A 25,814-nucleotide genomic window follows, 5' to 3' on the forward strand; every position below is an offset into this window, starting at 1 on the left:
GAAGGGCAGGCCATGAAAGCACACACGCCGTGAGCGGGGCAAACCCAGTGCAGCTGAGACACTGCGAGCGCTCCCCACACACGCCAGTGAGATTTGTCTGCAGTGTTCCTCCGTCCCCGCGGCACAACTGAACAAGTGAGCCTAAACAAGAGACCACCTTCACCCCCTCGAGTCAGGGCAGAAATTAGACACTGAAGAGACCAGCAAACAGAAGAAGCTAAAATAAACAGAGGGAACCGCTCTGGAAGTGACAGGTGCAACAGATTAAAACCCTGTAGTTAGCACCGACTACATTGGAAGGGGCCTATAGGTCTTGAGAAGTATAAGCCCGATCAAGGAACTACCTGAAACTGAACTGACCTCACACTGTCCACAACAGCTCCAGAGAAAGTCATAGATATATTTTTACTGTTATCATTTTTAATTTTTTTATTTTTAAGTCCTCTATTACTTCTTTAATTTTCATTTTTATAATCAACTATTACCTTGCAAAAAAAAGACCCTATTTTTAAAGCAAACTTCATATATATATTTTATAATTTTTGTGACTTTGTTTTTTTTTTTAATATTGTATTTTTGAGAGTCTAACCTCTACTATAGATTTTTATTCTTTGCTTTTTGGTATTTGTTATCAATTTTGTACCTTTAAGGACCCAATCTTCAGTACCCATTTTTACTTGGGAGTGTGATTACTGGCTTGATTGCTCTCTCCCCCATTTGACTCCTTTTTCTCCACCAGGTCGCCTCTATCTCCCCCATCCCCCTTTTCTTTTCTACCCAACTCTGTGAATCTCTTTGTGTGTTCCGGGCTGTGGAGAACACTTAGGGAACCGATTACTGACTGGATCTGTCTCTCTCCTCTCGATTCCCCCTTTTCTCCTCCTGGTCACCTCTGTCTCCTTCCTCCCTTTTCTCTTCTCTGTGTAACTCCATGAACATCTCTGAGGGGTCCAGACTGTGGAGAGCACATAGGGAACTGATTACTGGTTAGCCTGCTCTCTCCACTTTTGATTCCCCCTCTCCTCCTGGTCACTGTATCTCCCTCCTCCCTCTTCTTTTCTCCATGTAATTCTGTGAACCTCTCCAGGTGTCCCTCACTGTGGAGAAACTCTTCATCATTATCCTAGATTTTTATCATTGGTGCTGTATAGATGGAGAAGTCTTGAGGCTACTGTAAGAATAAGACCGAAATCCAGAGGCAGGAGGCTTAAGTTCAAAACGTGAGAACACCAGAGAACTCCTGACTCCAGGGAACATTAATTGATAAGAGCTCATCCAAAAGCCTCCATACCTACACTGAAACCAGGCACCACCCAAGAGCCAGCAAGTTCCAGAGCAAGACATACCACGCAAATTCTCCACCAACACAGGAACATAGCCCTGAGCTTCAATATACAGGCTGCCCAAAGTCACACCAAACCCACTGACATCTCAAAACTCACTACTGGACATTTCTTGCACTCCAGAGAGAAGAAATCCAGCTCCACCCACCAGAAAACTTACACAAACTTCCCTAAACAGAAAACCTTGACAAGGCACCCGTCCAACCCCACCCACAGCAAGGAACCTCCAAAATAAAGAGGAACCACAAACTGCAAGAATACGGAAAGGCCACCCCAAACGCAGCAATATAAACAAGATGAAAAGGCAGAGAAATACCCAGCAGGTAAAGAAACAGGATAAATGCCCCCCAAACTAAACAAAAGAGGAAGAGATAGGGAATCTACCTGATAAAGAATTCAGAATAATGATAGTGAAAATGATCCTAAATCTTGAAATCAAATTGGAATTACGGATAAATAGCCTGGAGACAAGGATCGAGAAGATGCAAGAAAGGTTTAACAAAGACCTAGGAGAAATAAAAAAGAGTCAATAAATAATGAATAATGCAATAAATGAGATCAAAAACACTCTGGAGGGAACCAAGAGGAGAATAACGGAGGCAGAAGATAGGATAAGTGAGGTAGAAGATAGAATGGTAGAAAAACGAAGCAGAGAGGAAAAAAGAAAAAAAGAAAAGAAATGAGGACAACCTCAGAGACCTCTGGGACAATGTTAAACACCCCAACATTTGGGACTCATAGGAGTCCCAAAAGAAGAAGACAAAAAGAAAGACCATGAGAAAATACTTGAGGAGATAATAGTTGAAAACTTCCCAAAATGGGGAAGGAAATAATCACCCAAGTCCAAGAAACAAGAAAGATTTCATATCCTACAGGCCATCTTCTTTTAATATTAGGCATTAATTAGAAATTAATAACAAAGGTTTACATTTGAAAATTAGAAAACACACTAAAAATTTTCCAAGAAACAAAGAAGAAATCATAAATGATATTAGAAAATACTTAGAACTGAACAACAGTGAAAATACTTACAAAATGAAATTTTGTATTCAACACTCCATATGAAATGACATCTAATTGATATTGCATGAATTTTTCTGCTGTTGTATTAGTTTCTGCTGTACAACAAAGTAAATCAGCTATATATCTATATCTATCTATCTATCCCCTCCCTCTCTGACCTCCCTCCCAACAAAGACCCAGCACAGTCAAATAAATAAAGAAATAAAATCTTTTAAACATCATTATCAAGTTTTATTCTTTCAGAGAATGTAAAGTTGTCCTCATAAGTAGAAAAACCTGTTAATTTAATTAGACATTTTAACAGATTAAGAGAAAAAAAATCACACAATCATCCTAATAGGAGACAAAAGAGAAGTTGAAAAATGTTCAATTAAACACATACTTTTTAGAAAATTAGAACTAGAACAGAGTGCATATCTGTCATATTCATCATTGCCCATAGTCATTTGTTTGGCCTTTCTAGGATATCTTATAGAAATTCCCGTATTATAAGTTCTGCCTTCCTAAATTGAGCCAAAACTCAAAATTCCCAGCTTTTCTAACTAAATGTCCTAGTTTTCACCAAGCACAAATGCCACAAGAAACTTCAATTCAGAAGTTGCAGCATGAGAAAACAGGATCTACATGGAGTTTCTACTTTTGCTAATCCATGTGGTAACAAGTATCTTGTCTTTAGTGGTACACATTGGCCACTAAACACATAAAAATATGCTTGACCTCAAAATTCATCAGAAAAATGCAAATAATATCAATTAGATGTCATTTCATATACATCAGAATGTCTAAAACAAAGTGCAACAATATGAATCATTACCAAAAGTGCAGAGAAATGGAGCTCATACACTTCTAGTAGGATAAGAAATTGGTACAACCCCATCACAAGAGTTATTTGGCCCTATCAAAAAAAAGTGAAATGTTTGCAAACCCTGCAAATCAGAAATGTTATCTGTAGGTACACAACCCTACAGAAACTCAAACGTGTTCACAAAAAGATGTGTACAAGAATATTTGTTTTTAATAGCAAAATACCATTGTTTTTAAAGGCAAAAAGCTGGAAACAGTCTAAATGCACATTGACTTGATAAGTGAACGTGTTAATATGAATAAATATTCATATGCTTTAAAAGTCTATAGCAGTAAAATGAACTAGGTTAAGAGCGTCAAAAAGAATAATTTTCAGTACAGTAAAAGATATGTTGTAAAATGATAAACAAGCTATGACACATTTTAATTATTATAAAAGAAAACATGAAAACCACTATTATTTTATTTATTATGATATTGCTATTTCATGTGATATATACAGAGTTGGACCATAAAGAAGGCTGAGCACTGAAGAATTGGTGCTTTCAAACTGTGGTGCTGGAGAAGACTCTTAAGAGTCCCTTGGACAGCAAGGAGATCAAACCAGTCAATCCTAAAGTAAATCAACCCTGAATATTCGTTGGAAGAACTAGTGTTGAAGCTCCAATACTTTGGGCACCTGATGCAAAGAGCCAACTCTTTGGAAAAGGCCCTGATTCTGGGAAAGAGAAGGGGGCGGCAAAAGATGAGATGGTTAGATAGCATCACTAACTCAATGGACAGGAATTTGAACAGACTCCAGGTGATAGTGGAGGACAGAGGAGCCTGGTGTGCTGTAGTCCATGGGGTTGCAAAGAGTTGGACACAATTTAGCAACTGAACAACAAATATATCCTCAGTTTTAGGTCTAGAGTATGCATTGGAATGGCCAAAAAAAAAAGCAAATTCATGGTTATTATTATCTCCAAGGAGGAAGGGAAGGAGAGAAATAGAATCAGGAGGATACACAGGGGTTTTATTTATATCTTTAAAGACTATATTTCTAATATGAAAAAGAAACATAGGAAAAATTTCAAGATTTAAAAAAGTTGTTGTTATTCAATTGTGTCCGACACTTTGTGACCCCGTGAACTGCAGAAGGCCAGGCTTAAAAAAGCTGGGTGATGGTTACCCAGTTTTTTTATGTGTTATTCTCTACACAGTCAAAACTATTGGGGAAAATCACATAGTAATTATTTGCTCTATAAGTATCGCATGACCTTTGGCTAAAAGCAATTCAATTTTGACCTGACCATTCTAGAAACGCAATCAATTCCTTCCTTGCAAATTGAGCCTTTGTATACTCTCCAAGGATGATTGCCTCCAAATTGACAAATGAATTCTGTTGTTTTGTGAGGCATTTAAATCAAATCTTCCACATAATAAGCCCAAGTTTGCCTCCTGGGAAAGGTACTTAATACATTTCCTACACTGCTCAGAGATGAACAAAGCTCAAGGGGAAGAATTTCTGGCTTGGTGTTGAAGCTTGAATGTCTTCAACTCTCTAACACCGTGCTGTGTGTCAATGCAGGCTTCCAGAAAGGGTGTGCATGGCTGGATCAACTTTAGCAGGGTCTTGGGACCATCGAGTCCTCCCTTTACTCTTTGCCTCCTCTCTAGTCTCTATTTTGGAAAACCATAATCCACATGCCTCTTTCAGTTGTATTTAGCCTTTGAAATAGTCTTACTAGTATTGTTTATGTGTTCTGCCTGTCTACAAAAAAGTAGTCCAGGAGATTCATGATCATGGACTCCTAGGCAAAACACTACAGAAATGAACTCCTTTCTATGTTGCATCTGGGAATATAGGTACACCATAGAATAAGAGGAAACTGACAGCTTAAGAGACTTTCAAAATGCTCCCCTTCACTCTATGCATAAGGACACCAGTAAGGGAGGACTTGAAGTGGACACAGCTACTTTTTTCCAGTGTTGGGGAAAGAAACAGGTCCAATAATTTCAAGCCCACTACCACAGGAAAAAAGTCCCTATGTGGACTTTCTTTTTACTTAACACCATTTTTTTCCCATGCAGTCTTTTGATACTTTGGTAACTCTGCATGACTTTCATAAACAGAAGTCCAACTAAAATGTATGTCACCTGAATCTGTTATAAAGAATTATGATTATAATATATCTTATGGGTCCTCATTTCCCATGCCTCCATTTTTTAAATAAATTAGTTTATTTTGGTTAAGCTAGATGGTTAATTCTGTTACTGTATTGTCTACTTTCATCATTACCTGGCTGTCCACTATATAGACTAGGAAGTTTCTCCCAGATTATTGAGGCCTGATTGACAAATAAAAATTGCATATTTTGGTTATATGATGTGATTTTTAAAGGTCCATGACATGATGATTTAATATATACATTGTGAAATGATTACCACAATCAAATTAACATACCTATCACTTCACGTAGTCACTGTTTATGTATGTGCATGCATGTGTGTGTGTTGAGAACATTTAATAGCTAACTCTCTTTAAACATATTAGCTGTTGGAATGGGGTGGATGGTGGGAGGGAGGTCCAAGAGGGAGGGTACATATGTCTACCTATAGCTGATTCATGTTGATGTATGACAGAAACCAATACAATACTGTAAAGCAATTACCCTTAAATTAAAAATAAATAAATTTTAAAAAATTTAGCTGTTAACTTTATACTTTCCTTTCCAATCATGCCCATATGAATACCCTACCATTGTTAAGCCAGCATCCCACTTTTTCTTCATTCTAATTCAGAGGATCTTGAGAGACCAGGGAAAACCACCATTGGTCAAGAACCACTGCTCACTGGTAAGGAATAGACAGATTCAATTTGCGAGACAAGTAGAAATGAAACTGTATTTTTCATTAAACCTCCCTGTCATTGCCATCTCCACCATCTTTTCATATATTGATTGAGAAAATGGTCTAAAATATCCTAAAAATAGAAAATCATAGACAGTCACATGACTTCAGTTCATTCAAATTGCCATCATACCCCTTGTTCTCTTGCTTTTCTGGGAGACCATCAACCCAGGATTAATATTACTGCTGAAAAACTATGTATTGTGTGATCATCCAGCTTCATTTGCTACAAATGCTACACATGTTTTTATTCATAATGCTTGCAAAGTTCCCATTATAACCAGCTGCCAAATTCTGTCTTGTACTCTGCATTATTTCTTTCTTTCCCAGACTTTCCCATTAGAAACATCTACCACTCTTCAATTTTCATCTCTGTACAATTTTCTTTCATCATAGCTCCTTATTTTCATAGATGGAGAAGTCATCAAAACTTGTGCCCAAAGGTTAGAGTCATTCATTAATCATTGACTTACTAGTCTTGCTACTCAATAGCATCTCATGAAAAAAAAAAAAAAGCTGCTTTCATTCTTTATTTGCAGGCCCTGCTACTAATATTTCATATCACCTCAGCAAACACAGATGAGTTGTGGCAGGTTCTGTGATGGGTGCAAGAGATAGAAATGTATTTGATATACAAGCAGCTCCTGCAGCTCAATTCCAGAAAAATAAAAGACCCAATCAAAAAATGGGCCAAAGAACTAAACAGTCATTTCTCCAAAGAAGACATACAGATGGCTAACAAACACATGAAAAGATGCTCAACATCACTCATTATCAGAGAAATGCAAATCAAAATCACAATGAGGTACCATTTCATGCCAGTCAGGATGGCTGCTATCCAAAAGTCTACAAGCAATAAATGCTGGAGAGGGTGTGGAGAAAAAGGAACCCTCTTACACTGTTGGTGGGAATGCAAACTAGTACAGCCATTATGGAGAACAGTGTGGAGATTCCTTAAAAAAAAACTGGAAATAGAACTGCCATGTGACCCAGCAATCCCACTGCTGGGCATACACACCAAAGAAACCAGAATTGAAAGTGACACATGTACCCCAGTGTTCATTGCAGCACTGTTTATAATAGCCAGGACATGGAAGCAACCTAGATGTCCATCGGCAGATGAATGGATAAGAAAGCTGTGGTACATATACACACTGGAATATCATGCAGCCATTAAAAAGAATACATTTGAATCAGTTCTAATGAGGTGGATGAAACTGGAGCCTATTATACAGAGTGAAGTCAGCCAGAAAGAAAAACACCAATACAGTATACTAATGTATATATATGGAATTCAGAAAGATGGTAACAATGACCCGATATGCAAGACAGCAAAAGAGACACAGATGTATAGAACAGTCTTTTGGACTCTGTGGGAAGTGAGGGTGGGATGATTTGAGAGAATAGCATTGAAACATGTATATTATCATATGTGAAACAGATCACCAGTCTAGGTTCAATGCATGAGACAGGGTGCTCAGGGTTGGTGCACTGGGATGACCCTGAGGGATGGGATGGGAAGAGAGGTGGGAGGGGGGTTCAGGATGGGGAACACATGTAAATCCATGGCTGATTCATGTCAATGTATGGCAAAAACCACTACAATATTGTAAAGTAATTAGACTCCAATTAAAATAAATAAATGAAAAAAAATTAGATATAAACATAAATGATTGTCTTTTAATAGTATTTATATGTTGGGGTTAGGTTTGTTTTCCTCTACTTAAAAATAAAATTCTTGGTAAGTCTTTACTTCAAAAAAAATAAAAAGAAATGTATTTGACATATGTTCTGCCTTTGAAGAACTTTCATCCAAGTGGAGGAACACAGTCATTATTTTCCCCTCAAATTTAATTTGTTCCATCTCATTCATTCTTAAATTTAACAAATAATTGAGAGTCTGCCAACTGATGAACACCAAGTTAGGCACTGGTGGTACTGAGATCGACAAAACAGACATGACTCTTCATTGAACTGCCAAACTCAGGCTCAATGTCTGTGGAGGGCAGTGTTTGACCAAGGAGCACAATGGCTACAAAGGGTTGTGGCTGGTGCTGGTTCAGTGCTCAAACTGCCACCACAACTTTCCCCCTTTGTGAACAAAAGACTATCTCTATTTCCTTAGACAATTCTTAGGCACCAAAGCTCCCTGTTTGAGTGGAGGAAAGTCAAGAACCCAGCTAGCTAGCCCTAATTTTCATTTACTTTACCAAGTAGTCTGTGGGCTCAGAGGAGCTTGCTTTCTTGATTCAATTAACTGCTAAAGTCACACGACTATCTGATGTTTCATCCGAAGTCATCCCTGATCCTGCCACAATTGCCACAGTCTATTAAGTAGTACAGGAAGAAGAAAATTTTTAAAACACCAGAAATTTGTTTCCTAGCCAGATTGATCATAGCTATTCTGCCTTGTGATAGGATGGAAGTTCAGCTAAAAATAACCTGAAATGTATTTGACCAAAGGTTGTTCTATCAGGAAAGGACCATTCTGTTATTTCTGCTTAATCATGGGCCAGTGCTGGGGACAAACAAGTGGAAGATGAAACTTCAGAAGATAAAACGTCTGGATTGCTTGAAGGGTCTCCAGAGCCTATGCACACCCTTGTGTGCCTGCTTGGGTGGGAAAAGAGCAGGGAGACAAGCTGGTTTGGGCAGGGGCTATGTGAATATTTCTGTAGTATCTCAGAATTGGGGTATCTGTTTGTACATGTGTGTCTGTGGAGTGCCTGGGGTGGTGTGTAAGCTGTTTTGCTTCTTTTTTTAATTCTGCATAAACTTTCTTATTTTGCCTCAATGTATTAATGGATGTAGATTCATAAGAGAAAGTGAGTATGTGTATGTGTGTGTGTTCAAAGAGTAGCTACAGTTGCTTTCTTATGAAATTATTAATCAACCACTAATACCCAGCAATATAAAAGAGAGCTGCACCTACCTGGAGAATTTGGTTATCCCCCTGTCTGGTCTCACAACCACGTATGACTTCCTCTCCTGAGAACTAACTTGTTTCTCCAGTTGACTCCTACACCTTGCCTGATTGAAGGAAGACCCAGGTAAAGACATGCCTAAACCACTTCTTTGCCCCCAATCTTTTCCCCCTCGTAGTTCATCCTGTACAGACTGCCAGATGAATCATTCTAAAATAATGGCTCCGCATTATCTGTAGGAAAAACTATCATGACACTACACAACCTTTCGTGTTTACCCAAAAGATCTAAATCAGCTAACTAGTAGTCCCACTGAAGATAAAGAAAAATATCTATATAGTGAGCAGAGACATTTCATATTTTTTAACATATTTTTTCTGATTTTAAGACTTTAATTTTCAACCCAAAGTCACTCATTCAACAAAACTTTATGGAACATCTAATAACTTCAGACATTCTGAGCAGATAATAGCTTCTTTGTTTTGCATCATGATAATCTTTCAAAAATCTAATATTTGGAATCTGAAGTAGGTATTTATCAGGTCCTCCATTATGACAGGGTCTCATGTCTGAACTCTCCACTGCATTCTTTACTTTGGCAGCAAGGGAAAAAGGTAGGAGCAGGGGAAGTCCTCGTAGATGGCTCAAGAATCATCCCCTTGCTAGTTCTGCTATAGTCATTGTTTAGTCACTCAGTCGTGTCCGACTCTTTGCAACCCCAAGGACTGCAGTCCACCAGGCTCCTCTGTCCATGGGATTCTCCAGGCAAGAAGACTGGAGTGGGTTGCCATTTCCTTCTCTAGGGGATTTTCCCGACCCAGAGATCGGACCTGCGTTCCCATTGGAAGGCGGATTCTTTTTTTTTTTTTTTTTTTTTAATTTTTATTATTATTATTATTTTTTTTCCAGTGGGTTTTGTCATACATTGATATGAATCAGCCATGGATTTACATGTATTCCCAATCCCGATCCCCCCTCCCACCTCCCTCTCCACCCGATTCCTCTGGGTCTTCCCAGTGCACCAGGCCGGAGCACTTGTCTCATGCATCCCACCTGGGCTGGTGATCTGTTTCACCATAGATAACCCTATATGCAAAACAGAAAAAGAGACACAGAAATACAGAACAGACTTTTGAACTTTGTGGGAGAATGTGAGGGTGGGATATTTCAAAAGAACAGCATGTATACTATCTATGGTGGAAGGCAGATTCTTTACCACTGAGTCACCTGGGAAACCCAGTTCTGCTGTGCCCTGCCCTATTCCTTGAATCTGCTCTGAAGCTCTCCTCCTCCTTACACCTACTCACATCTATAGAAGAACCAGTGTCTAGAAGTAGGTTTGACTCTTCCCCCAAATGGTTTGCATCGCTGTGGTCTGTCCACTTCCCCAATGAATGCTTGTTTGCAAGGAGTGGACTTTTTAAATGATACCACCAGTTGCTAGACTGAGAGTCCTCCACCACCTGCCCTTCTCATATGACCTATTTGTGCTAATTTGTGTGTGGTGGACCAAATATAAAGGGTGAGGGTCAGAGAAAGTTTAATTGAGAATAGGGAGCCAAGCTGAATTTTGAAAGACACATTGTAGAAAGAAGGGAATGGTACTCCTGATACGGGGGTGGTATATGTTTGATATGTGAATAGGCGGGGAAAGCAGGGAAAAAGATGCATTTAGTTAAATGTAGGATGGTGAGGGTAGGGAATTCATCAGACAAGACTTCTCCTTAGAATATAGCTCCAAGGCCCTGCCACAGGAAAAACCCAATTTGTTTACTTTGACCTGTTGCATAATCTTTCACTTTTACATTTGCAGAAACCATACTTACCATGTCAGTGTCTGACACAGGGCCAAAACTGGTCACATAGATGTCAGTCTTCACTTCAGTCACTGCATCTGGTTGAAAGAAAGTAGAAAAGCAGAGTGTTAGGAAAGCCTGTTGCCTTAGCTCACATAGAGTCCAGTGCTGTTCTCCAAAAGATAGCAAACTTACTACTTCTAAGAAAGGATATTTGGTAAAATCATAGGAAAACCCCTCAAAAAACTCTCATTTGTACTGTTTCTTCACAGAGAATGTGCTTAGTATAGGAACAAAGTCCATCCATTTAGATACCATTGACAGTAAGAGCAGAATCCCCAAACTCCAGAGCCCTTCGAGATCTCCAACATTCACACATGCTGGGATGTCACACTGGGATTATCCTGACCTATAGTAGGTTACAAATGTTCAGGATGTAGGATGATTGTACTGTCACTTCCCAGCCCACTTAAAGTAGAGAGAGGACATGTTTTGGTTTTGGTTATAGGAAGAAAAAATATGTGTCTCTTCCTTTGGAACAATTAATGGCCAATGCAAGACACTCCCTGCCATGGTAATCATGGGAACATATGTTTATATGGAGCTACTATAAGACTTAAACAGCCTGGAATGATGACCCAGAACTTGGAGGACAAGTGCCCTGGAGAGTTGCCTGGATCTACAATAGATTTTGCATCAACGAGAAGTAAACTTCTGTGGGGTTAAGTGACTGAGATTTGGAGATGACTGATGGCCTCTGATACACTCTCTTTGCATTTTTCCATTGTAACTGTCTGTTTACTTGTCTGCCTTCCCACAAAACCCAAGAGCTCCTAAAGGGCAGTGTTCCTGTTTTGTTACCTCTGTGTACTCAGTACATAGAAAAGGAGTCTGTTACTCAGAAAGTGCTCACTGAACATTTTTGGTATTAATGGATGAATCGTATCACATATATATTTGCCAAGTTGGAAAATGATACTCAGACAAGTGAAATGACTGCACCGCTAAGTTTCCCTTTTCCTCCTTCTGTCAGCCCCACTTACCTCATTGCAGCCAACCCACACCAACATACCTCAAACAGAGCACAGGGTAGCCTTCTTCAGCTTCGCAAAGTCAACGAGACCCTACCAAACACCTCATCATTACAGTTAACTCAAGCAAGGCTCACTCCAGTCCAGCATGAAAGTGAAAGTGTTAGTCACTCAGTCGTGTTTGACTCTGCAACCCCATGGACTGTAGCCCGCCAAGCTCCTCTGTCCATGGGATTCTCCAGGCAAGGATACTGCAGTGGGTTGCCATTTCCTTTTCCAGGGGATCTTCCCGACTGAGGGACTGAACTCAGGTCTCCCACATTGCAGGCAGGTTCTTTACTGTCTGAGCCACCTGAAGTTCCCTCCAGCCCAGCATACCTGACCCCAGCAGCACATGCCAGTAGCACAGCTAATACACATAAAGCCCACATAGGACTTGATAATCAGGTTGGTTACTGCAGTAAGTGGCACTATTTTCTTAATTTTAAAATTTATATTTCCTTTTTTAATTGAACTATAGTTGATTTAAAATATTATGTTTGTCTTAAGGGTACAATATTGCAATTCAATATTTTATAGATTATACTCCATTTAAAGTTATTATAAAATATTGGTTATAGTCCCTGTGCTGTATATTACACTATTTCTTCTACCTCATGGAAAGGTAATGGACAAAGCAACTCCATTTATAGCATGTTTACTATATCCATCCAGCCCTGGGTCCTAGCCCAGATGTACTTTATATCTTGTTGACTTCCCATTTTCCAGAGCCATCCCTTAGGCTTAATACATTGTTCCCCTATACAGGCACATAGTGTACTCAAGGCTACTGCACGCATTCACAAACATTCCATTTTCAAAAGAGACTATGAGTATCATTTAATAATCATCAAAGATATAGTCAATTCACCAAAATACACAATTTACTTCCAAGCTTATTCAGCAAATAACATGTCTCAAACTAGAGTTGTATTTTAAGCATTTGGGCTTTCATTTAGAGCACAGTCTTCCCCCTATTTCTGTGCTTCAAGGACAAGAGACAATACTTCAGAATCAATAAGCTACCCCCTAAAGATTTGTCCCTTCAGATACACTGCCACATTCACTGGCTGTAGAAACATTGCCCTACCCCAAAGTACATAAAACACAATTAATTAATGGGAGAGATCACAATTACAGTTGAATCCAATATTCCAGGCAGGACATAGTTAGACACAGAACAACTTTCTAAACCAATTTAATTGTAAAAGTGGGCTTCCCAGGTGGCTCAGTGGTAAAGAATCTGCCTATCAATGCAGGAGATGTAAGATGCCCATTTGATCCTTGGGTTGGGGAGATCCCCTGGAGTAGGGCATGACAACCAACTCCAGTATTCTTGCCTGGGAAATCCCATAGACAGAGGAGCCTGGGTGGCTACAGTCCATAGGGCCACAAAGAGTTGGACACAATTGAAGCAACCTAGCACACAAGATACTTATGCAGATTAAAAACAGGCACTCATACTATAAAAGAAAAAGGAGAAGACAATCACTAGTGATAAAGTCAGGAGACTGGTCTAGTTCCAAGAGGACAGTGGAGTCACTGTAGGTAGAAAAGAAGAGTCTTGGGCTGGGATAGGAAGGCTTACATTCTGGATCTGGGCCTGACTTTCTGAATGCCTTAAGATCTTTTTTCCTTTTGACTTTTCTCTTTTACAGGAGGTTTGTAACCAAACACATTTGAATTTTCTCTCTGCTCTGACTAGGAACTCTGATAGTGCAAAAAGCATGTGACTAAAAGTGTCCAATGGTAGCAAAAGGCAAGTTTTTTCTGCTGCCCGAAGAAGGTACGAGGTCAGTATGATCAGGCCACTCAAGATGGCTGTTCTCTTGCTCTCTGTACATCCCCCTGCTGGACCAGTCTCTGCTTCACCTACAGCCCAGTCCCATGACTGACCTTCCCTCTTAGTCATAGAGGCTGATCAGTAAATGCCTATGTACCCACTTCTGGCCTCAGTTAGTGACTGATCTAATCTTAAGATCAGAACTATCTCCACTATGATGATTTATCACAGTGGCAGTGAGGGGTGCACCCCTCTACTGCTTTCCCTGGCAACTGATAAGCACCAACCTAACATCAGTTCCCCCCGTTACTGGTAACCTCTCTTCCACCCATTGATTGCTAAGAAGAGGCTGCTTTCCCAATGAATTAGGTCTCAGCCAAGCTTCAGAACTTTCTCTGACTTGGAAGCAGGGAAAGACTTGGGAAGTTTGGTCTATCTAGTACAGTGGACACAAATTCATTCTTTCTCTATTTCAGTCCCATTTTGAAAGGATCTGGTAGATAAGAGAATTAGGGGAAGTGATACTAAATGAAGGGGAGGTAAAGGAGGGGGGAAAAAGAAAGAAAGAAAAAGAGAGGGGAGGGAGGAAGGTAATTAGAATCTGATTGGAGGGAAAAGCAGAATAGAAAGGATGAATAACAAGAGTGAGAAGAGGAAATTAAAACAGAGTTAGACAGCAAGAGATAGCAAGAGCTAACAGCACTAAAGAAAGACAAAGCAAGAGAAAAATGTTAAAAGAAAAAGAGAAGTAACACTCTTGTCACCAAAGAAGCCAGAAATCTCTCAAGGAGTAGGGTATGAAGATAGGGATTGTCACTTGCATCATGGCAGCACAAGTGACGGAGGGCTCTGAATTTATGTTACCATCCTTAGATCTCTAGTCCTCTACTGTAAGACCAGGTAAACACATGGACATTTGACATTTCTTCAGTGTCCCATACAGGGACCACAAAGCCCCAATTACTAAATCCCATCTTTTGACTAGGAAATCTAGGTGCTTTGGAGCAGTATATGTGACAACACACAGAAGTACCCTGCAGAAGTATTGTACAGTGATTAAAAGCATCACTAACTGGACCTGAATTTAGGTTCTGTCATCTATTCTTTGTGTGCCTTTTGTCACTTAACTTTGTTATGCCGGTTTCTTCATCTGGAAAATTGGGATTATGATACCATGTATTTCAGAATTGCTCTGAGGATTTAAGGAGACAGTATTGAGACCAGTATTTAGAACAAATCCAGTGCTCACTATATGTTAGCTGCTGCTGCAGCTTAATACTATTCCAGAGGCGAGGCCACATGAGCCACCCACAGGCCAGGCGGACACAGAACTCACCCACAAGTCTAAGGTCCTCAATTCCAGACAAAGAAGAGCATCCACCCACCGCTCCAGCTCCTCTGTGTGAAGGAATGATTAGAAGTTTGCTATTTCATTTAATTAAATGAAAAGACCGGTGAATTAGACTAAAGTTGGTGAGGGCTACAATTCATAGTCTAGCCCCTGTTGACAGCCTTCTCATTTTTCAAATGTAAGACATGATTTAATTGGGAAATGAGTGGAATTCTTTCTTATTTTTAAACAAATATTTTCTACATTCCTTGGCTCTTTTTAAATTACTTTGAAGATCTAATTTCCTTCAAATATTACCTCCTGAAACTAAAGGTGAACAGAATTATCTTTTCCTTTTGCAAATTTACTGTGGTATTGGAAGTAAAATTTCAATAAAATAAATTGGAAGTAAAATATAAACTTGAAATTTATATTTATATAAACACACATGCCTTTAGCCCTCAGCAGTACTCCCATTGGTGGGGAACTTATCAACCAGTTCCTAATGTCATTCCAACTTGCTTTTGATCTGAAAGAGTAAAGATAAGCAAGTGATCACTCTGTTTATGTTAACTATGAGGCTCATGTGTGTGCTGTGTGCTTAGTCGCTCAGTTGTGTCTGACTCTTTGAGACCCCATGCAATGTAACCCACTAGACTCCTCTGTCTATGGGATTTCCCAGGCAAGAATACTGGAGTGGGTTGCCATTTCCTCCTCCAGGGTATCTTCCCGACCCAGAGATTGAACACACGTGTCCTGAGTCTCCTGCATTGCAGGCGATTCTTTACCCACTGTCATCTCACAACAAACTGTATTTCCTTGTTTGAATTAAAATAGATCCCCAATAAGCTGTGAATTTTCTTCTTTGAGCACAAACCAGAGTAGGTTCCCCAACTCTAGCTTCTCCACTCCAGCACACACATAAACATTTGTCTTAGTACTGCCCTTTGGATCCATTCAACAAAGTCTGCTTCTTGTTCTTTTGAGACTTAAAGACTTTCAGTGATTGAAAAAAGTTGATCATGCTACCCCTAAGTCTGATCTTTTTATTCCTTTCCATGTCATGATTTTAAGCACCCTTACTTTCCCCATTCACTTTCCTCTGGCTTGGGTCTAATTTTTTTTTTTTCTAGCTGGCACTCTGAAATATGTTTTATGATGAAACTGTCACAGTTCTATTAGGGACAGGATTATAAAATGAATGATATGAACAAAAGCCAACCATACCCCCTTTATTTCATTATAGGCTATGATGGACTCTTTCATTCTTCCCAGTAACAGTCTTTCTGAGAATAGTGAGGTTTTAAGGACTGGGACTTTGACTAAAAGAACAAAGCCCTGACTTTTCTGTATTCTTACTTCCGTATCACTGGAAATTTTAGAGAATAATTGCTTCTTGTTGTGCATGCTTTTCATTGTGAGGAGAGACTACCCTACGAGAAATGAGTTCCCATGTGACTAGTGGATCTGCTAGCAACATGGATTTAGGGAGTGGGCTACAGTGACTTATGGACAGGCTCTCAGAGATCTGAGAGTTGGAGTGCTCTGTTCTGTTAATGGCCTTTTTGTTTCTCTTTGATAATCCTTGGGGACAGAGATACTGTAAGTACTCAGTGACACACCCCTCCCTCTCCCAACAGCATTAATCACCAATAAGCTCTTCAGAGGAATCACAAACAGACGGTTTAGGGAAGCAGAGATAACAAAAGTCTGTGTTAGAGATCCTAAGCTCTAATCTAAACACTGCAGTTGAGTAATACCCCTTTTGCAGAGTGTTTGGGCATAGCCCATAACTTTTGACATTTGGTAGGCTAGAGGTCTAACACTACGTTTATGCTACTCCATCTAGTGTCTGACACTTGGGATGTACAGCAACTCTTAATAGCTAGCTGCATGCAACATATGTTTATAACAAAACATCAGTAAGAAATACCACAAGATTTAAGAGACTACAATCACTACCAACTTAACAACTGTGGGTTCTCATTAACTCTACTATTGCTAGAATCTTGATGCTCACAAAGGTAATATAGAACACACAACTGTTCTTATTTTCTCTGGAGCTACAAATCCAAGTATTGCCTTCATGGCATCCAGCCCCTTCATTTTAGAAGGGGATAGAATAGAAGGGGAAATAGAAGGGGAAAAAGTGGAAACACTGACAGATTTTATTTATTTTCTTGGGCTCCAAAATCATTGTGAATGGTGACTGCAGCCATAAAATTAAGACGCTTGGTCCTTGAAAAGAAAACCATGACAAACCTAGACAGTGTATTAAAAAGCAGAGACATCACTTTGCCAACAAAAGTCTGTCTAGTCAAAGCTATGGTTTTTCCAGGAGTCATGTATGTATGTGAGAGCTGAACCATAAAGAAGGCCGAGTGCCAGTAATTGATGCTTTCAAGTTGTGGTGACGGGGAAGACTCTTGAGAGTCCTTTGGATGGCAAAAATATCAAACCAGTCCATCCTAAAGGAAATCAAGCCTGGATATTCATTGGAAAGACTGATGCTGAAGCTGAAGCCCCAATACTTTGGCCACCTGAGGCAGAGAGTTGACTCACCGGAAAAGACCCTGATGCTGGGAAAGACTGAAGGCAAAAAGAGAAGAGAGGGGCAGAGGATGAGATGGTTAGATAGCATCACTGACTCAATGGATATGAATTTGAGCAAATTCTGGGAGACGTGAAGGACAGGGAAGCCTGGTATGCTGCAGTCCATGGGGTTGCAATGTGTCGGACATGACTTAGGGACTGAACAACAACAAGCCTATCACAAGGGAGGCTGGAGGGCAAAGATACTGTAGGAATGTCCTTCCATTAATGCCACTAGAAGCACTGAGAACTGTAACCAGTTTTGAGAAAAGTCAAAATACCATTTGAGTATTTTCTTTACATGGGCCAAACCCTGGATATTAATTATTTTTTCCCTACCCCTTTCTGTACTACATTGGTGCTTATTTCTTGCTTTTGCCACTGGTCCTCTCTTCTGTAACAGGCATGGAACAAATAAAACCATCAGACAGAAGTCCCTTCAGTGGTTCATAACCGTTTGCTGAAAATAGAGGCCACTCCCAAGAGCCAGTAGGATTTCCTTGGGGCAAAATTATGAGAAATTTAGAGAGGGAAGCAGAAGCAGTGCCCAAATAATGACCAAGAAATAAGTTGGAGAATGACTACACAATGTGCTCTCCACTCTAGAGGCACATCCTTAAGCCAGAACAAGCTGAAAGCCAGGGGGAAAGCAATAGAATTTTTAAAACAGCTGAAATATTCTAAAGTGTTACAAGGTCACTCTGATATTTTTCCAGGGCCTACTGATTTTGACCTTATGCATAAAATTAATAAATGGTAAAAACATTGGTATTGGAATCTGGAAACTTGGGTTAATCATGGCCCAACCTCAAGTTAACTATACCTTAGTTTCTTTATCTGTAAAAAATGGGATCGATTTTGTTATGATTCCAACACTACAAACATTGGCCATAATCGATTAAAAGAGGCTACCAGAGGGACTTATACTGTCGTTCTTATTGTTTGGAACTTCCAGATAAGATGGCACAGGTAATAAACACACAACAATGAGATATAAAACATAAAAGATATAATCATTTCAGATAAAAGATCAAAATGTCATGTAACAGAAATAAATCAAAGATGTACGCAATATTGAAGCCAGAGTTCTGGTCTGAAAAGAAGAGGTGGAGTAAAGAAACTAAAATATTTCTCTGTACAAAAGGAGAAATTGGAAGTACAATATTATACAAGCACAAGACAGTAAGAAAAAGAAGGTGAAAAACAAAAATTCAAACAAAGTTAAACTGGTTTTCGGCATAGTGGAGTAACAGCATTACAGCCTTTCTTTCCCACTGATTATAAATAAAATTTCTGGATAAAATATAAAAGCAACTACCCATGCACTCTGAAAAGTAAAAAAGAACAGGTGGTTTACGAAAGGGAATCAAAACTTGGAGAAGCAACCACAGGGAAATACGTTTCCTGTTTTTTTTTCTCTTCTTCTTTTCTCTTGTAGTTCTGCCTCAAAGGCAAAGCTGCATAGTGGGATAGTGGCACAAACAGCCAAAACTCCTGACAAAAAACATCTGTCCTACCAGAGAATCAGGGGAAAAGGCAACTGCAGACCAGAGAGTATGGGGAATCCCAAAGTACAGAGGGTTAAACAAGAAGATCCAATAAGTCTTCCCTCAAAAAACATAGGTTTACCCTTAAGAACAGAGGAAATGAATCCTGAACATTCATTGGAAGGCCTGACGCTGAAGCTAAAGCTCCAATATTTTGGCCACCTGATGGGAAGAGTGAACTCATTGGAAAAATTCCCACCCTGATGCTGGAAAAGGTTGAAGGCAGGAGAAGGGGGCAACAGAGGATGAGATGGTTGGATAGCATCACTGACTCAATGGGTATGAATTTAAGCAAACTGTGGGAGATGGTGGAGGACAGGGAAGCCTGGCATGCTGCAGTCCATGGAGTTGCAAAGAGTTGGACAGGACTTAGCAACTGAACAACAACAACATGCCCCTAGGACAGACCCAAGGACAGACCCAAAACCCAAAGGTTTTGACAAGTACACTATGATTTCACACAAAATTTCACACTAATCCTGAGGTGCATAAGTATAGGACAGACTCAAAGCCACATAGCAAAAATTTTGATAACTGAATTATGAATGTAATAATATATAATCCAGAGCCCAAGCCTTGGGACTATCCCCTCAGTCGTAACATGTGTGAGATACACCAAGTTCAGTATAGCAAAGGCCTTGAAAATGTAAAGATCTGGGTATCACCACCCACAGAAAGCAAGGCAGACCTTGCTGCTTAACCAAGTTGATTCTCTGCTAAAACAAACAAGAAAAAAAATCAACATTCTCCAAAGCATCATGACAAGGCTGAGGCTCCACATAATATGAGTCAAAATGTCTAGAATATAATTCAGCATTATTTTACTTAGAAAGAACTAGAAAAATATTACCAATTCTGAAGGGAAAAGACAATCAACAAAGGTCAAATATAACACAATTCAGATGCTGAAAATTTCAAAGATTTTTAACTGGCAATTATAACTAAGTTCCATGAGGTAAATTAAAATACATTTAAAATAAACAGAAAGATGTCGTTCTCACAGAAAAATTAGGAAATATAAAAATAACCAATTTGAAAATTGAGAAATGAAAAATGCAGTCACCAAAATAAAAACATTCACTGGATGGACTCAAGAGCAGAACAGAGATGACAAAGGAAAAAGTTAGTGAATTTTAGTGATAGAAATTATCCAATGTGAAGAACAGCAACAAAAATGTCTGAAAAAAATATCAAAAGAACCTCAGGGGTATGCTGAACAATATGATACTCTCCAACACATAGAGCACTTGAATTCAAGAGGCAGTGGGGGAAACAAACTAGTAAAGAAAAAATATACTTGAAGAAATAGTGCTCAGAAACTTTTCAAGTTTGGTACAACACACAAGTTTACAGAAACAAACTATTCTACAGACTCCAAACAGAAAAGAATGAAAAATAAGAAAAGATTGCTTAGACATATCATAATCAAACTGCTAAATACCAAAGATGAAGAAAAATCTTAAAGGAAGCTATTAGAAAATAACACAGTCTGTGAAGGGGAATAATTACTTGAAAGACTGAAGATATATCATCAATTCACAGACAGTAGTGAAACAGAATCTTTAATATGCTTATAGAAAACAGCTGTTAACCTCAGAATTCTATGTCCAATAAAAATAAGCTTCAGGAGACATTCTCAGATTTAAAAAGACATGGGAATTTGCTACCAGCAGACTTATTCCATAGGAATTCTACAGAAATTCTTCAGGCTTAAGGGAAATAATACCAGGAGGAAATTTGATTGTCAGGAATAAAGTAAGAACAACAGAAATGGAAGTTCTGGATATATATAAAAACATTTTTCATTCTTAAGCTCTTTAAAATAGTTATGACTGCTGAAGGAAAAAAATTCAAACATTGTCTCATGGGGCTTTTAATGAGCTGTTGATAAAATAGTTAAGACATCCATAATATAAAGGTCATTTAGATGGGAAATGGATGTATACTGTTATAAGGCTACACACTTTACTATAAGTGGAACAATATTAATTCTAAGAAGAGTGTCAAATCTCAGCTGTGAAGATTGCAATCCCTATAGCAACCAATGAATCTCACAAAGAAATATTTCTAAAAAGGCAATCAATAAAATAAAGATATTCAAATACTTCAAAAATCAGAAAAAGGAAAATATATTAGCATAAAAACAGAGGGGACAAATAAATAATAAAATGATGAATCTAAGCACAACTATGTCAATAAATACATTAACTGTAGGTGGTCTAAACATACAAAGCCAGAGATTGTCAGGTTGGGGGGAAAAAAAAGAGTCAACCATATTCTGTGTACAGGAAGTCCACTTTGAATTATAAAGATATAAATATATTAAAAGTAAAAGAATGGAAAATATATGCATTGTAAACACTAATCAAAAGAGAGATGTGGTGGCTATATTAAAATCAAAGAAACATACTATAGAACAAGGAAAATTACCGAACATAACAGGGGATTTACATAATTCAATCACAAGTAAGATATTATGAGGCTAACTGTGATATCCAACAATGGAGCTTCAAAATATATGACACAAAAACTGATGGAATTCAAATAGGAAATATACAAATCCAATATTATTGTTGGACACTGCAACATTCCTCTTTTAGCAACTGATAGAATGTGTACGGACAAAACTAGTAATACATGGAAGACCTAAACAATATTTTCGACTAATGTCACCTAAATGATATTTATACAACACTCTACCCCCAAAAGAAGAATACCCAATCTTTTTCAAGGACACTGGAACATTCACCAAGATATCCCATAAAACAAGTTTTAACAAATTTAGAAGAATTGAAGTCATATAGACTATGATCAGTGACCATCAAAGAATAAAAATAGTAATTAATATAGAAAAATATCTGGTAACTTTCCTAATATTTGGAAATTAAAGAACAATCTTTTAAATAACCCATGGATCAAGAAAGAAGTCACAAGTGATGTTTCAAAATATAGTGAACTCAATAAAAATAAAAACACAACACATCAAACCTGTGGGATGCTCACAGAGAAATACATAGAGGGAAATTTATAACACTGAATGTCCAGGAAAAAGAAGACTCTAAAAATTCAAAACGTAAGATTCCATCTCAAGAACTAGAAATATATATAAAAAAAAGAAACTAAAAATGAAACAAGTAGAATCAAAAATAGAAAAATGATTGAGAAAATCAGTGAAATTAAAAACTGGCTCCTTGAAAATAATGGAAAAATATACAAAACTCTAGCCAGACTTTACAAAAACCAAAAAGAAAAGACAAAATCTATGAGTATCAGGAAAAACAGAAGAGTAATATCACCAAAAGAGGCAGAGTTAGGAACTTCAGGGTTTTGTCTCTCCATAAAAACAATTAAGAAGCTTGAGAAAACTGTAAGAATCAACTTTTACAGAACTCTACAATCTAGTAAAAAACTTATAACCACCAAGGGAATACGTGATGAAGAAAACTGCTACTGCAGCCATAAAGATGTCAGCCCACACTCCTGTTACAGGTTCCCATTGCCTGAAGGAATAATAAAAATCTTATTCTCAAAAAATTGTGGTTAAGGGTTTTGACCTGAATGGCAGCTCCCTCAAAGAGGGATGCAATGGCTTACCTTTGTTTCACTCAACTGGGAGCATTCCCAGAGCTGTGGCGGCTTCCTGAGAGGCATAGCCAAAAGCATTTGAAGACAAAAATATTGACAGCAGTAGCCTGAAGCTAGGGGTAAACAGTTGAGACAAACAATAGACTGAAAAGTCTGAGAAGAAAAAGTTTAGAAAAGGAGATACTTGGGTGAATAAAGATTTTTATAAAGTTCCAGCATATACCAAGGGATTGATAAGTTCCCACATAGGCCCAGGGCTTAACACACACTAGAAATGAGAAGTGAAAGATAAGGCAGAGTTAATTCTCCCTAAACAAATCTATAAATTAAACACAGTCCTAAATAAAATCTAGGGTATTTTTTAAGAAATTCATGAGCTGATTCTAAAATTTATATGGAAAGGCAACAGAGCTAAATAAAATTGCCAAAACTAATTTTTTTAGTGTGTTCTTAATTTGGAGGACTCCATTATAGGATTTCAGTGTTTCAAGAGTTACTATAAACATACATTGATCAAAACAGTCAAACAATACACATCAATCAATGGAACAAAGTACTGTGTTAAAAAATATGGCCAGACTTATATGGTCAATTGATTCTCAACAGTGTTTATAATGCAGTGTAGAAAATACAGCCTTTTCAATAAGTTGTGCTGGAAACATTGGCTAGCCATATGCTAAAATATGAAGTCAAATCCTTACATCACACCTTATACAAAGTTTAACTCAAAATAGATCTTAGATCTAAATGTAAAACATAAGACTATAAAATTTCTAGAAAAAAATATAGAAAATGTCCATGAACTTGGGTCATGCAAAATGTTTTTTTAGATAGAACATAAAAGTCAAAAACTATAAAAGAACAAATTATTGCATTTAGACTCATCAAAATTTAAAACTTCTCTTTTTCAAAGATGCTATTAAAAGAATAAAAGGGCAAGTCAAAAACTGAAGAAATATTTTCATTTCACATTTCTAACAAAGGTTTGTACACAGAATATATAAAAGACTTTGAAAATACAGTAATAAGGGATAAAACAAACCAATAATTTTTGCAAAGCATCTAAACAGATATTTCAACCAAAAAAAAAATATACTGGTGGCAAATAAGCACATGAAAATATGCAATCAGGAAATGCAATTTATAACCACAATATCATTAGTAACCTGTCAGAAGAGCTATAAGGGGATTTTTCCAGTTGATAGAACTATTTTGTATTTGAGTTGTATTATTAGTTACATGATAGTGTACCGCAAAGAGTGAATTATACTGAATGTAAGTTGCATATTAAGTTTTAAAAATATAAAATTTGATTAAAATTAAACAAAAGTGAAAAAAGCATAAAGACCCCCCCATTTAAAATGAGTCTACACATCAAAACTAATGAAACAGAACAGTATATCTGGAAACTGTCCTATGAATACATGAAAACTTGATGTATGGGAGGACAGGCATTATATATCAGTGAGAAAAATATTTACTAATGAAAAATGTACCAGACTACAAGTTATCCATATATAAAAAGTACATCTCTACCTCATACCTCAAATAAGCATCAATTACAAGTGTACTAACTTAATTAGGAAACATAATTCATGAAAGAAGGAAACTGAAAAACCAATGGATGTAAGGTATCCAACATCACCAGATAATGAGGGAAATGCAAATTAAAGAGAGATACCACTTCACAGCTATCAGCAAAATTTTTAAAGCACGACAGTACCGAGTATAGGTTAAGAACTGAAACAAAGAGAAGTTCATACAGTGTTGGGGCGGGGGGAGTAAAAATTGGTACAACCATTTAGGAAAGCTATTTGGCAATATGTGCTGGCACTGAGAGGTGTATATTTTATAATCCAGTTATTCCACTGACAGATCCATATTCAAAAGAAATCCCTACCTATGTGCACAAAGAGACATGTACAAGTATGTCCACTTGGGGTTTGAAATGTGCTCTTATGTATACTTAATGGCATTGTAATAGGGATCTTTCAGCAAATAAAATTATTTCCCTCAGAAATCTCCAATAAGGACTCCTTTGCAATCACTGTAGATTAACATTTTCCAAGTGAGATGTGGTCATATTTCTTTTGTTGTGGAATAAATTAATGTGATGGTCCTGGTCAAAATGAGCAGAACCCAGGCTTTCTGCCTGGAATCAGATACCTTCACTTTGCAACTCAAAGTAAGTAGTTTTTCCTCCCATGTCTTTGTTACAGTTTTCCTATCCTTTTGACCCCACTAAGAATTTTATCTTCCAAATACACTGCCTGCCAAGCTGTCCTTCCTTAATCTTGGTGTTAAACCAGAAAACTTCCATATTTTTCCATCAGTATTAGCCATCATCTGCTCTTTTTAATTTTCTTATGAAGAACCATCCTCTAAGTTGATATTCAGCTTTGAAATAGTTATAGCTTTTTTCAGTACTCTTTTTTTTATTAGTTTATTTTTTAATTGAAGAATAATTGCTTTACAGAATTTTGTTTTCTGTCAAACTTCAACATGAATCAGCCACAGGTATACATATGTCCCCACCCTCCTGAACCTCCTTCCCATCTCCCTCCCCATCTCACCCCTCTACGTTGATACAGAGCCCCTGTTTGAGTTCCCTGAGACACACAGCAAATTCCCATTGGCTATTGATCTTACATATGGTAATGTAAGTTTCTATTCTACTAAACATACTATCTCCCACCAAACCCTGACACTCACAGATTCAGACTGGGGCTGTGAGGATGTGCTGTTCATTTTTACCCTGTTACACTCTTTCTTTCAAACACAGCAGTGATGAGAAACAAAGAGCCCTGTACTTAGAACCAGTACCCTTGAGACTGGGCCCCGGATCTACTGTTTATTGACTAAGTTACCTTAATCATTCTAGTCTTAGTTTCTACACTGTGAAATGGGGATATCAGTATCTGTCTCTGCCTTCACAATTCCACTGTGAGAATTAAATAACAGACGCTAGATGTGAAAAAGTACTTGGAAGTTGTAAAAGGGCACCCATAGTAAAGGATCTTGAGTACAGAGTTTTGAGTCAGGTAAAATCAACAGGCCAGGCTGTATATTGTCATCCTGCTTGTGTAACTTATATGCAGAGTACATCATGCAAAATGCCAGGCTGG

The 25,814-nt window shown here is 38.0% G+C and overlaps 1 protein-coding gene across 1 annotated transcript in view; it reads right to left on the bottom strand.

The window, feature by feature from the left end:
* Positions 1-25,814, bottom strand: part of GABRA3 (gamma-aminobutyric acid type A receptor subunit alpha3) — a 236,603-nt gene that overhangs the window by 80,409 nt on the left and 130,380 nt on the right. Inside the window, exon 4 of the mRNA XM_061136473.1 lies at positions 10,813-10,880. Coding sequence (XP_060992456.1) covers positions 10,813-10,880 — 68 coding nt within the window. The remainder of the gene's footprint in view (positions 1-10,812; positions 10,881-25,814) is intronic.

This window comes from Dama dama, chromosome X (genome assembly GCF_033118175.1).
Source record: "Dama dama isolate Ldn47 chromosome X, ASM3311817v1, whole genome shotgun sequence".
Classification (NCBI taxonomy): domain Eukaryota; kingdom Metazoa; phylum Chordata; class Mammalia; order Artiodactyla; family Cervidae; genus Dama; species Dama dama.